Source organism: Rhopalosiphum padi, chromosome 2, assembly GCF_020882245.1.
Source record: "Rhopalosiphum padi isolate XX-2018 chromosome 2, ASM2088224v1, whole genome shotgun sequence".
Taxonomy (NCBI): domain Eukaryota; kingdom Metazoa; phylum Arthropoda; class Insecta; order Hemiptera; family Aphididae; genus Rhopalosiphum; species Rhopalosiphum padi.
In genome coordinates, this window is record NC_083598.1 from 39336770 (window position 1) to 39356483 (window position 19714).

The window sequence follows — 19714 nt, forward strand, 5'->3', positions numbered from 1 at the left end:
ATGGAAATTTATAGCGACCATGTCTAATAATAAAGTATATTATATATTTAACAGTTAATACGTCATAATGTAATACAACAAGGCAGTAATTGAAAAAAATGCCATGGGGGTCCAATATTTTTTTAATATAGATACTTGCATATTACCCTGCTATATTATACCTTATATTTACCACTAAAATGTTTCTACTTTTAAAAATTCCAAAGGGGGGTCTAGACGCCCAAACCATCCCCCCCCCCAAGTTACGGTCTTATAATATAATATATTATATGGATAATAAAATACAATTGTAATTTAAATAATTCATAAAACAGTTTTGAATAAACGATAATATATTTTAATAATTTTTTTTATGAAAAAAAAAATAATAATGGAAAAATATTATACATAATATAATACCGCAAGAGGCGCGAGATATAATTTTTTTACACTAGGCACAAGTGGCAATAATGAAAACCATTAACCATATTTGTATGTACACTTTACACCACTATATATTCTGTAATAGTATTAAGTGGAGATTCAACCCTAAAAAATGTCATTATTTAGCATTCCTAGATGTATATACTATATAGCTTATCCATCATATAAAGTACACATTATAATATTTACCGAATCCCTATATCATTAGTGATAAAATAAAATACGTTGTCTAGAACATACTATAGTGGTGCATTGTGAAAAACACATATGGTAATTGATCGAGAAAGTCATAAATACGTATAAGTTACATAAAGTTTTCAGCCCCATAATCTATTATACGTTGTATATAATTATACACACATTGTATGTATAAGTGATATTTACCATTTTCAAACAATCTAAATAACGAGTATCGTATAGGTATAATAGCTATAGAAATCACATAACATTAAAGTACATTATGTTAAAGTAGTTGAGCTTAATTTGAATGTCCATTGATTATATTAACAACAATAATATTACCAGTATTGATGAGTAAACAATATTTTATGAACAAAAATATTTACGAAGATAGAGGATATCTGGATATGAATATTTGTATCAAACATTACAATAACAACATTATTAATCATTACGTTAAAATAGTTAAACATCCATTGTTTTCTAACACTACACTAAATTGTTAACAATACGTCTTTATATTTCCTAATTTGAAGATAACGACATTTTTAGATTTACAATGTAAGAAATATTTTTGCAAAACAATATAACGCTAAGGGGTTTTTATTACCAATTTACTCTACCTGGTAAATACAAATATTTTTATTCGTTTTCAAATACAATAGTAAAACACGCAAACTATTATTATACAAAATATAACGTATATAGGTACCATAAACGTAATAACTTAAAAAAAATATGTTAACAGTTAATTTAAATTCATATGTTACACTGAATTATAACGCAATGCGGTGGTTTTTTTCAATAAAATTTAAACATCTTAGTTTTTTTTTAAATCAAGTTCACTCAATATCTAATCGGTTACGGGCTAAAAAAAAAAGTAATAAGTTAACACTGATATTATTCACCTGGCTGAACATAATTTGGTAATATGAGAGTCCGGAAGAACGTAAGCATTAATTGGTTCAGAGTATTCATTGCTACAACTCAACATTAGATCATCGCCGTTTTCGCTTTTCGTAACCCTGGAACACACAATGACATTATATTTTAATACATTTTAATTTGGAGCAAAAATAATGTGGCCATGTAGGTACACAAATTGTATAATATAACAGAAAAAAGTATGGCTAGTATAAATGATAACTGCACAGACAGTAATATAATTTAATAAATTAAATTAAATATCTGATAGGTACCATAAACGGGTTCAAATGATAACTCGAGATTTCCATGCCAAGCCCTAAATGTGGGAGTCGAAAAATTCAAATTTCAGTTACGAATACTGAGTATATTCATGACGACTGCCCACGTCGATCATAATTACTACTACCAATACCTGCAGGTAGGTTTCCTAGGACTATTAAACCATTTAAGATCATTATATTTAAGAAGCCATTCATCATTGTACGGACGTCATAACACTAAATCCTTTCTTTTCTCCGTTATTATTATTTTTTTTTATATTTTTATCCATGTACATTTATATACTCAATATAAATGAGTAATTATTCATAGTTTACAACGTACTATATTATTATTTTTTTCAATAAAATATTATTATATTGCATGCGCCAAGTGGAACTAATACCAATATTATAATACCAAATACCATCACTGCAGCTGTGCAGTTAAAGGAAAACGCTATACTAATATTATACACTTGCTGGTCGTATATTACGTATAAGTACTTAAGTTAAATTCAGAAAACACCAAACGACGAAAAGCTTCAGCCGCTTCAGGCAAGTATGACAATTTATTCTTCTTATTATTTTTAATGCTCCACAATGTATTTCAAAAGTAAAAATGCAATAAAGAAAATTACAGGTAGGAATGATTTGAGAGTTAGTGGTTTATATTTAATTTGTCGGTAAATCGAGATACAAGAGATATACTCGTACAAGCGACGATGATTCCAGATATGATCTATGAATTTGACCTCAACAACAATATAATATTATAATGTAACTTGTGAAACCTACGTAAAGACTAACAAGTTTGTCTACTTTATAAAAGTATCAAAATTACATGAGCGATGTTATGTAGTTTGCATAAAAACATTTTTACGTCTCCATTATCTACGTTTATAAACATTAAACATCTGCTGATTTCTTATTTTTCGACAAAAAGCCATTGTTGTGTAATTATTATTGCAGTCTATAGCGTTTTATTGAATTTTCACGTTTAATATAACAAATTAACTTTATCAAAATATTATTTTAAATGAAACAAAGGAACAACATGTTATTAAAATCACAAAAGTATAAAAATTGTAGAGGAAAAAGCGTAGATGGATTTTTAAAATAAACAACAACATCCATTATATTTTGTAAGTAGTCAGTTGTTATAAATGTTTTTTTAAGTATAATGTTGTTTATTTGTTTACTACAATCATAGTTTGTTTTATAAAAAATCAATATAAATTGAATTGTTAACCTTAACTTAAAAGTAATAATGTTGCAATATTTTTTTAAAAAAAATTAAACTTTATATAATTCATATATTAATAAAAATATTAAATAATACAAATAGGTACATCTAAATATTACTTACATAAACATATTTTTATATTTAAAAGTTAACATTAAATTAATTTTAGTTATTAAAGATAAATTTATTCGGTTGAGCTTTAACACAAACGCAATTTTAAAACCTACAACTTACAAGGTATATATTATATCAACATGATATTATAGGTATGCAAAAACACGTGCTTAAAATAGGTTATGTATTTGAATTTAAATAAGTACCTACGTGTAATATAAAAATTATATTTCACGTTTTAATAATTATGTATGTACAAACCCACTCTAAGGTAGATAAAATCAAACAAAAATGAAAAGCTAAATTATCTCATATAAGTTAAAAATCATTCTTGCATAATCCCGAGTTCGTGCATCGTATAGTTGTCAACGCCCATCACTATCACAACTACCTTCTTATGTCAATTCCCATATCTCTTATTTAAAATTTATAATTAACAGCCCAAAATCATCTAGTATAATGGTATGTTATGATTTATATTAAATACTAATATACTAAATAGTATAACCAAATCTAAAGTATTTTAAAATACGATTCTACGTATTTGATTTAAAAAAATATAATTTAACTCAGAATTTTAATTGAAACATAGATCGATTTTACAGTATATTACTATATTATAATACCTACTATTTAATAATATAATATATGTATTAATATTATAAATTATATTATATTGTCTATTGATTGGCTTATAAATTATTTTATGGTAGGATTATGAGTAACGAAAACATCTGTACGACGTATATTATTTGTTGATCTATAAACATATCTAAAAAGCTAAACATGTATATATGTTTACATGTTAAACATATTATTTTAGAAAATTTCCCATGTTGATAAATAATTTACGATACTAAAAAACTATCTGAGAAAATCTTTAATCTATATAAATGGTAACTATACCAATATTATGATCCGTATAATCTTTAAATACGTTTGTTTTAAAAATTAAAATTAATATTTTGTAAACATTAGTAATCGATTTCCTAAATATTCTTAAAAATAAATACGAATTGTTTAAATCTATCTGTCATCACTTAAAAAATATTCCTAATATAATCATCAATAACTGAAAAAATGTAACTGTTAATAAATAATTACGAGTGTTATAATTATATAAATTACAATATAAGTATGTTTTTACTAATACGAGTGTATAATAGAATTTCATAGTAAAATGCAATTAATTTAATAGTTCAAACAGTCTACAACACAACAATTTTCAAATCCTCATTAATGATTGAATAATAAAACTATTTGGATATTTCAAATCGTTTTTCAATATAGTTACAATGTTACATTGTATCAAATAAATACAGTCGTTATAAAAGAAATTAGGACTACCTACATAAATAGTACAGCTGTGTCGGAATCACGGAGATCTAATCACGATAAACTATTTGCAGCTATATGTGTTTCGGCAGATGAATCGCTATTATTATATAAATTGATCGTATGGAAATAATAACACGTAGCGGTAACGGTTAATGATATTGTATATACGTATGTACACGAAATTCGACTATGATAGTGGTCTTTAAAATATACCAACGATAATAATAATAGTAATAATAATAATGAAACATGATAATAACATAGAAATATATAATATTTAAGTGTGATGTTTATATCAGAATAAGCGTAGGTACGTTATCCATATTTTTTATACCACGATTACTAACTAAATAACCGTGTATTAAAAAAAATATGATAAGATATATAATCAAAGAGTATTGCTATGTGCGTGAACATCACATAGGAAAGACTTATGAAAAGTGATTGAAGAAAGTATAAATCTACATTTATTTAGCATGCCTCTTACTATACACAGAAAAAAATAATATTTTGACACGTTATTAATATCTAAGGCAATACCGACAATCCTCTAAATATTATAATAAAGTGGCTATACCTAAGATAACTACTTTGCCCTGCTATAGCTCATTTTCTAAGAAAGGACAAAACTTTTGATTAAAATAGCAGCTGGACGTGTTAACTTTAAAATTATATTCGAATTTCACAAAAGTAATATCTCTTTAGAAAAATGTACGTAAATTGTGCATACAAAGTATTAATAATATTGCACTACCAATTAACAGTTAATATTGTGTTAATGCATGGTTATTTAACTATTGAATAAAAATATATAGTTTAATTTTTACAAAAGCGACTTAACTATAAAAGTAAATCAGTATTAATAATAATAGTTATAACAATACAACATTTTGGCGCCAGACACCAGAAACGTCTGGAGTCCAGTGAAAGCCAACGATTGTCTGTATCAATCAATAGAATCTTTTCATCACTACTTTTATTTGTATATTATTAGGTTACCCAATTATTATTCACCCATAAAAATAATAAACAAAATAGAAGATGCTTTCTGGTTCATAAAAGTCAGAACTTCTCACAAAATGTACACATTTATTATTATTATGATATTCTATATAAATATTATTTATGAAAAAAGTAATGTTTTATGAAATACCTTCTTTTCTTAAAATTGTCCATCTATAATATCCTAATTATGTTAATACTTAAATTATTTCCAAATATGTTTTACTTTGATATTTTATAATTTATAATAATATATAATTAATTTTATCAGATGTATTATTAGTATACATCATATTTATAAAATATCAGAAAAAACTTCAAAAAATCGTATTCATTAAAAATTAAAAATATCAATAGGTATTTTCCATTGGATTTAATTCATATTAAAAAAAAAAATTACTATACTAGTAAGTGTTGGCGGTATCTTGTCAATGAGTATATCACTGTAATGGATTTGTTATTTAAATTTATTAATAGATAAATTTATACCAAAAACGTATAAATCATTATGATCGAAGATGGTTTTTTAGCTTATATTATATAAGTAATTTATTTTTGTATCAGTAATACAGTAGATTGAACTAATATTTTCCAAAAACAAATAGTTTATATTATATAATAGCTACACTAATGTTATTTTATACAATATACCTAATTAGCTATTATTAATTAATATGCTATTATAAACCAATACCAACGTAGGTATCGAGTGAATAGTTTTAAGCTATAAACTATAAGTAAACAGCATAACATTAGTATAAATATTTAAAAAATTGTGTTAATTGACGTATTAGCAAGAAAAGTTCTCATTCAATTGTAACAAAATTATTAAAATCATTATTTTTCATACACATTATCATTTTTATCAACATTTTAACTTCAAACAATTACAAAATAATTGTAAACATGTATTTTAGATATTTTTAAACTGTTGTAAAACAACTTATGACAAATCTTGAATTAAATTTTCAACTGTTTATCCAAGCATAAAATTGTTTATCAACACGCATAATATTTAAATATATATATATGTTTAAGGAAAAATAAATAGAAAATTTAAAATGCCTAATATAATAGCATAAAAATGACTAAAATATTTTGATTCTTTAATTATGTCGTATTTAAAAAATGTTAGTAGGAATATTTGGTGAAAAATTGAAGTCTCTACATTCATTATTCAATAAATTATGTAGGCACAATAATAAATCGATTTTTTGAAAATATTTAAAACATAAATAGTTTTCCGTAAATTGTTGAGGTGGGTATTCCCTACGATTTTAGAAAAAAATAAGAATTTTACTGTTCCTACATGTGATGCGAGGCTCACATAAAATACACATAATTTCAATAAAGCCGGTACATTCATCGCTTAACTCAAAATCCTAAGTATTTTAAAAATATAAAGAATAAAAAAAAAATGAAAAGTTTATAATATTATATTAAAATGTTATAATTTTTTTTTTTATATTATATAATTATAAGATAAAATATAATAAATATATATATTTAAACATAAAATCAGTAAGTAATTTAATACATCTTAGTAAATTACAACGTAATTGAAAATTAATTTAAGCCACTACCTATTTTTAAATATTGGTAGGTTATTCTTATTTTCTAAAAAGTCTTATTAAAAAAAAAGAAAAAATAACTATCTACCAAATTATAATTGTTAACTTAAGCAACGCTATTTATTACATACATAAGAGTATAATACATTACAGGCTATTCATATTATTAGGTAAATGGCTAATAATTAATACATTTTCAAATTCACATTTATCAATTAAGTTTCAATTTTCACCGTTAGATCTCAACGAGTTCTGAGAAAATGGATTGTAATAAAAAAAAAAATCTTGTCACTGACGACACAAGACATTTTTTATGTACAGTAGTTGACAAGATTTGATTTATTTCTTATTGGATACCACAAATTTGATTGCAAGTCATTAAACATAGTATTTAATTTAAATCCATGAGCATAATTTACTGTTTTGAACAGTCACACAATCAAAATATTATAACTGACCGCATGTATATCAACAAAATCATTCAAAATTTAAATTTACCTCAATATTTTACAAATTCAACCAAAGGCTAAGTTAATATGTGTTTTGATTAACACATGTTTAATTTAAAATAATTATAAATACTTAATAAAAATATAATAGTTATTCAAGATTAAAATAAGTAAAAATATAGAAACTTAGAAACAAATTTGGTAATCCAATTCAACACAATTACAAGCATGAATATAAAATTCCGGTTTTAATTAATATAACACTACATAAAAATACGATAATAATCTATAAAATATTAAACCAAAAATAGATAATTAAAAACTGATATTTTTATTACATTTTATTCAATTACATTGATTCATTTGTTTTAAAAATATATATGCTATAAAGATAAGTCATTTAATCAATACATAGTTATATATATTAAATTTATTTTATAATAAATTATTGAATTATATTTTATACAATAAACGTCAATGCTACATCGTAAATATTAAATTATTAATCCACTAACATATAAACTAGTAACTTTAATAAAACATTACCAAAGTAAACTTCAAGTTTTTAACTAGTACGGAAAAGTACAAATCCATGTCAAAGATAAGGCACTAAATAATTCATAGAACAGACGCATAGAAAACGAGATACTCTGGGGCTCTTTCCACTAGATAAATATTAGATTATATTTTTAAATAATGTATAAATTTAATTTCAAACATTATTTAGCAAACTACGAATAGTATTATCAGTTCTGAAACTGAAAAATAAGATTAAACTTTTAATAATTAAAATTGTAATGTATAAACATAACTTATTTGAATAAAACGAATTTTAATTAAGACATTAAATATTTCTTTAAAAAATATCAAAAATATGATGTATTTTTTACGTTTTGAAAAATATTTCAGAACAACATTAACCAAATTTGATAATTACGAAATAAGGATAATAATATATAATATTAATTAGATTAGTAAATAAAATGGTGACTGCATTACTGCATCGTAATAATTGTTTATTGCTTAATACAATTTTTTAATATGAATTAGATCGATTATATATAATAATTCACTATGATAGTAGACACAAAATATATAACAACTACACTTCTTCATAACGTTTTATATACCTACTACATGTTCACGTTAGGAGCGGTACGCCGGTACCATCTGAAGTCAATTCCTGCATTCACTGATCAGTTACTCTTACTCTAATAGGAAACTGGTTCTGATAGTTAAAGAATAGAGATGACCATGCTTGACAAGTTTTTATCGTAAAATGAATACACTCTCAACTTGAACTGGGTTTACTATAGGTACTTATAGTTCAATAAAATATACTAAAAATGTAGGCGAAAATGTATTTTTTTCAACAAATTTTAAAAATAAATAGGTGTTTAGAACCAAATCTAATCTGATACATAGTGGCAATTAAATGTATTATTGAAATTTGAAATTGAATACGATGATACAATGTTTAAATTAATAATTAATTGGATCAAAATCATATTATAAGCACGCATCGATACATTTAGTAAGCTAATTTATATTTTTATTCTCTAAAAATTATATATTTATTACATAATTACGTACTCATACATACATATTATATAAGCATAGCTTAACATAACAAAAATTTAAACATTAAACACTTTTTTAATAGTTAAACAGACATATTATACTAATGATTTTTGTAATTTTACGACAACAATTTCAATTAGTACCAAATATAATCTCTTATTTAATATTACCAACATAACTCTTCCCTGTCATGTTGATTATTCATTTAAAAATGTATTGGTTTTGCATTATATAGAAATTTCAAAATAATTAGTGATACTATACTACAGAATAACAATATGTATATTTAAATAAAGATATAATTTTTATCATAGACTGACACAGAACAAACAATGAAAAGGATCGAACTTGGATAATTAGCATGTCATAAATTGGCTGGGAAAACAACTACTGAATTTCATATTTTTAACCTAATTTATTTCTAATTATTGATGTATTAACAAGTACTTATATTATGAATTAATAATTATTATAATATATAAGCATATAGTATAAATTGGATTAATAATAATATTTTGAAATATCTTATGTTTGCTTTTATTTATCTGTATACTGCAAAGAAAATAACGTATGATAGTTCTTATAGCTAGCTATAATTTCGACCACAATACCATCAAACTATACATTTCCCACAGAAATGCACAGAAAATATTCGAGATTGTTTTTTTTATTTATTTAAAATATTTCTTTCCCCGTTAAACAGTAAGTTATAGTGATAGCTGAATACTTGATTATAATATTTTCATGTTTACTAACTACAATAGAACATAAAAACCACAGATATTTTAATACGTAGACATGAACTGCTGAATGTACCTAATATATAACTATAAATGATAGTTTTTTGCGTATATGCAACGTATATATATATATATATGTTTTATTATTAAACAAATTTAATACTGGTATCACGGAGCGTAATAAAATTTGGAAATTTAACGTTTTAAATTACTTAAAATCATTGACCATTATTTTATACAGCTAATTACTGTCAATAACAAACTGAATAATAGGTAGAATATATATTGTGCACATCTTAAGTCCTGAATACAGATGTGTAGGTATATATAAGTGTAGAAAACTACGTTGCATGTGGTATTGCGGTTTAGTTATTAATTATTATATAACAAGATTGAGTAGAGTAGTATATAACACTACAGTTATCCAATGATAACCAACTTAGGACTTAAGAGCATTTAAAAAAGTGCTATTGAATAGAAACTCATTGAGTCAATAGAAAAAAACATTATAAAGATACAACAATAATGCAATAGAAATATACCTCTTGTGCTGCGCGTGTTAAAAATACCACGGAGAATGTCACCTGCAATGGTCGAGAAACTAGATGGACGTAGGTACATACATCAGCTGTATGCCTGTATGTTTAATATACATTTTATTCATGATATTATGTCCTGTATAAATATAATAAAAGAAAAAAATAACAAAACCTCAAAAAAAATATTATATTCAGTTTTATACGTTTTACGTGATTGTCACACTAAGTCGTGTCGTAGCAAGCTAGCAAATAATAGAGTAACACGCTTGTGTAACGGATTCTAAAGAATTTTCTCAATGACACATTATTCGTATAAACGATTTATATTTTATTTCCAAGCAATGAAAATAGGTAGAAATATAGAATAGTAAATATATTTTATTTCAAGAAACTCATATTATTATGGCTGGTAATATGATATACATACAACTATATGATCTAATAATTGATAAAACGCCATTTAGCATTGTACTTATTTGCTATTAAAGCACGTATCACATTAAAAAAATAAGTTATTTTATGATACAAAACAAATGCGTTTAGATGAAAAAAAACTTTAAAATTACAATCGTTTGATTTAACATTTTCAAATAATTTAATTTGCAAGTGTATTATATAATAATGTCCCCTTAGAGTGGAGTATATTCATATTCTTTGTATGACTAAAAAATTGCATTTAAATTTAAATGTCCAGCATATCAAGTGGTTATTTTAAATCAGTAACAAAGCTAAACAGCAATAGAAAATTCTTTAAACATAATAAATAAAGATATTTTTCAATCAAAGATATAAAATACAATAAATTTTCTAATCACAATATTCTGGTATGTAATTAAATCTTAAAACAGTTTTTATTAATTAATGATACTGGCAAAAATTTTATTGTTGCTCTATTGTGGTAAACATAATAACAATACATGATGCTGCTAAAGTTTAGTGTGGAAGAAAGGTAGATGTTTTTTTCTATAAAATTTTGGATGATGTCCCACATGTTTAAAACACCAAATCATGAGTCGAATCCAAAATAGACACACGTTATAGTATCGCCCTTTAAACGAGTCTATGCCGGACGCCATGTCGTCTCGGTTCACGTAATAAGCCACTCTACTCATCTTTCCGAAGCGTGAAAAGAATAATGGACAAATGAAAAAAAATAAGAACGTAATGCTTTGTTGGTCTCTCGTAGCTGTAAACGATGCGGTTAATAATTTTTTCTTTAGTTTTGTGGTTTTTTCAACATTTTTAAAATAAAGTTTTAACAATGCTAGGAGTATATCGATTGTTACATAATGTTGGTGGCATAAATCACTCACTATTAGGAATTGGTCGAATTCTGAAGTAAGACGAATGCACCATACCCTCGGAGACGGGATCAACACTAAATGGTCTTCAGACTGAACCTCGGGGAAGGTCGTTTACGGTCTGGTAGATATTATCATTAAAAGAATAAAATATACGACAATTTATAATATTGATAGATACGAAACTTAAGCATTCCATTACTACGATAAAACTAATGAAAATTAATTGCATTATTTTTATATCAATATTACACAATTATTTAAGACAGACGTGGCAATAATCTAAATTAATTATGAACACTCAACTTTTAAAAATTAAAATATTTTTAAAAAGATTAAAAGATTTTTAAAGTTATTGTCGTTATTGAACAATTTAAAAGATATAAATTTCAAATTTAAAGAGTTTCTACTATTTTATAACCCAAATAAAACCAAGGTTATAATGTTAAAACTTATATTATAAGTATCTTTCAAAATAAATAGCCTTATCAAATTGACATTTTAGTTAAAAATAATAATTTTAATAATAAAACATAAAACTCGAAATCAATTTATTTTATTTTATAAAAACTACATACTTCAATAATTCATATAAAAATTAATTGGTATTACAAACCTACACAAATACAGTTAGATATTCAGTCAAATTTGAATAACTTGAGACAAAATGAATAAAAAAAGTATATATATTTAAGCGTGTTTGAATTTTCCAAGTATAAAAACACAATAAACTGTACTAATAACAACTTGAAAATGCATGCAAAAGAATATATTTTTATTTTATCTATACAATATTAACTTACATTCACTACACATTCAGATTTACTTTATCGAAATATAGGTGCCTATTTAAAGGATACTAACAATGTTTAATTTAGAATAAAAAATATAAGTCGATGTAATACAATTCTCAAACAAAATTGAATAGGAAGCTAAATTACTGATATTTAGTAATTTTACACGTTAGCAGCGGAGGATAAATAAAAATACTTAACAAAATATACGTATGTATCACCAAATTAAACCAAGTATGACAGTCTTTGCTGCACCCAGGTAGGACGGACAACAATGGCATCCGCGTGGGCTTCACGACACACAAACAAAACTCGAGATTAGTAAACACACTACCAATAAACTATGTTAATATAATATACTATTATGGACGTAATAATGATAATAATATTTATTAATTTTATAAACAATCGTAATAGTGTTTATGGGTCTATATATGTCAATGTTTTCAATTACAGATCTATTATTGTATTTGTAATTTGTATACACTATATACAACGAGTAATTCATAAGCTATAATAATATAACTGTCACACATGTAATATTATATAACAATATTAGATCAAGACGAAATCTGACTTTATTATTTGAGTTGAGTGCTTAGTCCCTTTCGACACTACACACAGAAATAAAATTGTAATATCTGATTAAATAAAATACAAATTAGAAGTAGGTACCTTGAAATACCTAATAATAGAAAATTAACAATATTTTTGCATAAAAGACTGAGAAAATAATTTTTTAACTAAGAAAAAAACTAATCATACATTCAACTGTATTTGTTATTTACACAAAGTATGGTTAGCCTAAAGAGGTACACAAATAAATAAATATCGTATATTACAAAGGTGTTAAATCTGAACACCTGTAGCGTACAAACGATCTGTTTTTGGCCTATATGTATTTATGTATAATGTATATAATGTATACATTACAATATAATATGATCGACGCAAGATACTCTGGTTTCTTTCTCTTTTTATTCTGTGGCGTATGCCCGCCCATATGTTTCACGTCGTTTGTTAACGGCTAATGGAATATTTATCGAGTTGCTTGATGGATCAGGTGACGGTCGACAAATCATTTTCAAACTACAGTGTATACCTATTGCCTACTATACAATCTTTAACGGCAATACGACTACTACTGCATGTGTTATTATTAAATTGTCAAAATGTAAGTACCTACTATCTATTCTTACATAGGTTACGTACAAAACTTACGAAATTTTTAAACATTTTCCGATTAAATTCTTAGTCAAAGGCTTAAAAAACGGACATCACATATTATATAAAGCTCATTATCGCATGATTACAATATTACATCAAACCGATAGATATGAATTTATGCCTGTTCAACTCTTGGCAAACAGTCTACTTCAAACGTTTTCAACTAAAATAAAAAAAAGTTCAAATATTTATATCAAGTAATGTTCAAAAATGGGTTTCATAGTTTACCAAACCATAAAATTAGAAAATAAATAATATTATTAGTCAAAATTTTAAAATACCCATGTTTTTAGAAATATCATTTTATATCAAAGTATTTTATTCGTAGAAAATGTATTAAAAAATAACTACAACTTTATAAATATGAATCCCCTTTTAATTGTGTCCGATTTTCAATTACTATAACATAATTAATAGTTTTTAAAGTTTAAAATAAACTAAAATGTTATAATACAGTATTACGAAGCATTAGTGTATTACATAATCGAGAAAGTATTGTATATGAACAAAACAAAATATTTCCTTCGACCTATTGAAACGAATAACTAAAAATCCACCTGGCGTCCTGGTTGAAATTTTATACAAAAATTCACTATCAAATTCGTATTAACAAAAAAAAAAAAAAAAGAAAATAAAGACTTCTTATACAGTCACGCTTGTTCTTATTTTAACTTCCAATTGTTATTCACTAACTACAGCGCATCAAGAATAAGTGGTAGAGACGTCATAAAAAAATTAATGCAGTTGTATTTTTGGCAATTTTTTCTTAAGTAAAAAAAAAATTAAATACCCCGCAAAAATAAAAAAATATTTATATTTATAAAGGTATCTAAGTAAATACTTTAGATAGTTAATATATTACATGATATATTTTTCTTGGTAATTATATAAATCAAATAATAAATTATAAGATGTCCTATTTATAAATATTATTTTCAAAACTATAAGTTTTTTATAGGCTCATTTCTGTGATCTACCAGAACGAATTTATCATACTGTTTGAATTCGGTCAAGAGTATTTTTATTATCATACAACAATCCAAGGATAACAACATATCTCAAAAATATTCTACACTATTAAATTATTTGAAGTATCGTACATTAACAATATGTAAAACATAAGCGAGTTGTAATCATTTCCTTATTTATAATATATTCATTATTATGTGTAAAATAATATTGCATTACATTGGATATAAAATGAATGCGATATATTTGTGATTACTAACTATGATTAATCCAGAAAAAAAATGTTTGTGCTAAATATAGTTTATAATGTATTAATTATTATTGTTAACAATAAATTGTATGATCTTGTATAAAATGTAGCACATTATGTTCTATAATAAAGAGGGTTGAAACAAAGTATTTTAATAGTTTTTTCTTATTTGTAAATTTAATTTTAAAAAAATGTTTAATGTTAGCATACACCTAAATTACAATTAATTTTAAATTTGAATTTTATTTAATGACTTGTGTATAAAACAAACAAGTATAAGTAAATAAAAAAAATATAGAAACAAAAAATGAATCACTTAAATCCATTATAGTTATTTTAAAGTCTGGCATAACAGAAGTTCGAGATGAAAAAATAAATTGACAGTAAAATATATAAATCAATATTCTAAATTGGTAGTCAGTTAACTATAAAATTGTTAAAAAAAATAATGTATTTTAGGTATACAGGTATAGTGTATAATAAACCGAATAAACAAAAGAAAAAACTAAATATTTATAAGATCAATAAAAATTAATACAATCAGAATTGTATACACGAATTAAATCAATTTGAATTCTTGCACTAATCGTGAATGATCGAAGAAATCAACTTCTGACTTCACTACCAATAATAATATTATCGAAACAAGTGTGAATTATCATAATAAATAAAACACCATTAACAAGGCCGTATATAATTTTATGTAAATAATGAATAATGAGATGAAGAGGGAGAAATTTATATTCAAGCTCACCGCTCACGATTAATTTCCCAATAACCACACTGATTCAGAAGTTCGCACAACAATGCTTGACTAATCCCTGAGAACAGTGTTAAATACTATACTTACGTAATCGTCACAGATAGTTTCAAATCGAAAGCTAATGAAATTATTATTCCACAATACAAGCCTTTGTGTAAACAATAAGTAAGTCAGGATACGGAACTGTGGGAATTTTCATTTAATTTATAGGTTTTTTTAATTTTTTTTTTAATTTCGTTACGGTAATTTTATTTATATCTGAGACTCGTTTGAAAACAATGGACACTACTTGTATACCAAGGTTTATAAGGAAGTGTATAAAAGAAACAATGTTTATAGATGGTTAAAGATACACCGTGAAATTCGAGAACAAATTGATGTTCAATAATATAAAATAGTTTGTACTTTTGAGAAATAATAATATTGTGTTAATAGTGTTTAGGGAGCTAAATCAATACAACTAACCACACAGTGTTCCAAAATTCATAATATTAAAAAGTAATAAATGAATAGATACCGTTCATTTAACAAACAATACAGTTATTTAAACAGTAAATAGTAATACATACCTATTATATATACCTATAAATGTATAATAAACTTTATATTAGCATATATTATTACCTACTGCAGTACTGCCTATATACGTACTACATATACATATTATCCACATTACATATTATTATATTAATCAATGTTAACACATTTGCTCATAAAAAACTAGTTTTTACAAAAATATTAAATAGTTAGGCACATACATAATCACATACGCATTTTACATTAACTATTTGTACATAATAGTTGTGTTTAATAATTAATAATAATAAGTAATAACATATCCAATAACTGTTATATTCCATAGTACTTTATATAATAATTGTAAATGTCAATTTATTATAATCATGGATGAGTTACATGACAAATAGAGAAAAAAATAATTAATTTTAATATAAACAAGCTCATTTTTTTCCTGTAAATGCGTAGGTATGTCACTTCGTAGAAATGTGGAATAGTGTGATTATTTTTTAAATTACCTATACGTAATATCGAAATCATTCAATTTATATTTAGTAATATATTGCTATCGTTATATTATGTTTTATATATATATAATATACATATAATATTATTATACATAAAATATAAGTACGTCTAGCACAATCAGTAAATAATAAAATGACAACAAATCATAGATATATTATTATTATTTTAGCGGCGTGTGCATAATATTGATTACTTCACGACTTAAAACAAACAATTACACATCAAAATCATGATTATTATTTTTCCTGTTAACTCGTGCCAATTTACATCACTTTATGTGCCAAAATACAATAAATAAGAAATTAAGGTTGATCAGCAAAACATAATTAATCACTCGATAAGCATTAAAATATCGTAATCGTCCATACAATTTTATGCATTTCATGGCTATAATAAATCGTACAATAAAAAAATTGAAATCAAAAAGTGTCATTTATAATCCTTGTTTAATGTTTATCTACGTTTAAATAACAACACGAATGATTTCAAAAGAATTTCGTAGTGAATAATATACGTAAACAATTTCAGTTGCGATTACTTATTTTCTTTTTCAGTAGATGAAAAATGAATAAATTAATTAATTTTTCCAATAACTTGTTATTTTCAAGTTATAATTTACAGAACTCCTAATATTAGCTGTATTTTAAATATATAGGTATCTGATCAAATGTGTTTTTATGTCTACGAGTTCCATATTAGTTTAACATTAAATCACCATTAAATATGTATTTTCATAGTTCAGTTAGTAGTGCTTTATAGTATTTATATGATTAATTAATAAATTATATTTTCCTATTAAAAACTTGTGTTAACCAAATGTGTTTATAATGTATTATTTAATAATTTAATATACAAAACATACAATAGGTTACCTAGAATTGTTTATAAAATAAGTTAAATAGTTTCTATCGATTTTTTCAACTTTGTTTAGCTTATTTTATAAAAATAGACAACTTTATTTTTTACCTTAATTTCTTAGTCCTTGGTTAATAACTTAATGCGAGTTTATATAACGTGCTGTGTCCTTACTTAATGAATAATTTATTTTTTAGAATTTTGGTAATTTCAGAATAGGATTATTTTAAATATCATCATAAGACATACGTTTAAATAAAAATGTATTGTTATCATCCATTATAAGTAGGTAAAATATTGTTTACTTTTTTTGATGGCAAAAACGGAAATCCGAAAAACTTTTATAATTTTAAGTTAGATATTTATACTCATTTAATAATCCGAAAAAATTGTCTTTTTCTGCAAAAATAATTACTTTATTGCATAACACCTCATAAACGTCAGTTAAATGAAACCCTTTGTTTAATTTTTCGACGATTATTGTAAATTATAATATGTATACCATTGTTGCTTAAACATAATTTAATTTTCATAATAATCTATTTAAATTAAGGAAGAATAAATAATATATGTATTCCAAAAACAAATAATAATAAATATAGTTGGATAAATATTAAGTTAGACGTAAAGTGTAACCATTAAACTATATTTATGAAACAATAAATTATATGTTACAGTATAAAACAAACCCAAATGTAGTATTGATTTGGTATATGAATTATAAAACACAATCAATAAAATAAATTAAATCAAGTACTATATAGGTACTCCCTATGAGCGAAATTTAAATTTGTTTGTAATACACTTGGAGCATCAAATTATTATTTTATGATGAACAAATAATTATTTTAAGAAAATTTCTATACTCCCTAGTCCCTACGGTTAGGCCAACTGCAGTACTAAAGTCTTGAGATAAACAAGTAAGACGAGTGCAGTCGATACATGGCGAATATTATACTAATACGCGAATAAGTCTTCGGAAGGTCAAAACTCAATTCTAGTCCCTATAGCGAGTTGCCATTGTTCTATCATACCTCAAAAAAGAAAAAAAAAAGAAAATTGAAAATACTCTGTAAAACACATATATTATTAGAACTTCGAACGAACGCAGGACGCGAACACAGGAGATTTTATTCAAATTAGAGTTTTGTGAGCCACGACTTGTATAATATACCGAGCGGCCCGAACAGACAGGACAGCCAATAACATGTTCATCTGCGATAATGTCACGAGCCGCGGACACCCACGCATTTCTACAACAACCACAAGTCGCGTGTCTTGTGTACAATGAACCGGTTTTCGACCCAGCCATCTATATAAGTATAGCTCCTGCACTGCAGATGACCACCGGAGGGAATAAAATTCGGATCACCGCATAATAGGTAAATAAAACGTCGCTATACATCTGTCATTCGATGTTTGTATATACAGCTATTAATGATAAATTTATTATACACAATATATTACTATAACGTATAACCGTATAAGTAAGTGTATACCGTTTAAATTTCACTATGTAATCAAAAATCAATACAACACGTCATTATGTGTTGACACGGTCGATATAGTATGCTAAATAATATAAAATATACTGAATATTAAAACAATAATATAAAAATATAAAATATTATAGAATCTCTCAATGTTTTACAGTGTTATACGCATAAACGGTACAAATATATTTTACATTTTTGTTTATATCCTTTATGTGTTCGATGCAATTAATAATACAGCCTGATATAGTAATAATATGATATTATAAATCAGTGCCGTAGCCCTTCTGGCTTCCGGGCTCATCCCCCCCCCCCGAAATGTTAGACACAACAATAATTTTATTAATTTAATTACCGATTGTGGTTATAAAGCAACGCCGCTCTTATCATACTTACTTGATCTTAATTTGATAACATGTATAATTATATGAATTATATTGTCAGAAATACAGTGCAAACTTAATTTTTTGTCATAATTGAACATCAAAAATTAAGCTCCCCCTCCCGAAAATAAATCCTGACTACAGCACCGATATAAATAAGAATAACAAAATTATTATACCAGATATTTATTTGAATGTTGGAACACTTGTGTCGTTTCATTTATTTCGGCACAGGAACACAGGATATAAAGTATTATGTAGGTAATTA

General features: G+C 24.8%; 1 protein-coding gene across 4 annotated transcripts in view; it reads right to left on the reverse strand.

The window, feature by feature from the left end:
• The window catches only part of LOC132923468 (uncharacterized), a 206987-nt gene that overhangs the window by 167954 nt on the left and 19319 nt on the right, over window positions 1–19714 (reverse strand). For 3 of the 4 annotated variants that reach the window (XM_060987476.1, XM_060987475.1, XM_060987477.1), the window contains exon 2: window positions 1512–1628. The exons of the other annotated variant lie outside the window; for it this stretch is intronic. In XM_060987476.1, the coding sequence (XP_060843459.1) occupies window positions 1512–1628 (117 nt within the window). The remainder of the gene's footprint in view (window positions 1–1511; window positions 1629–19714) is intronic. 4 annotated transcript variants of the gene reach the window in all.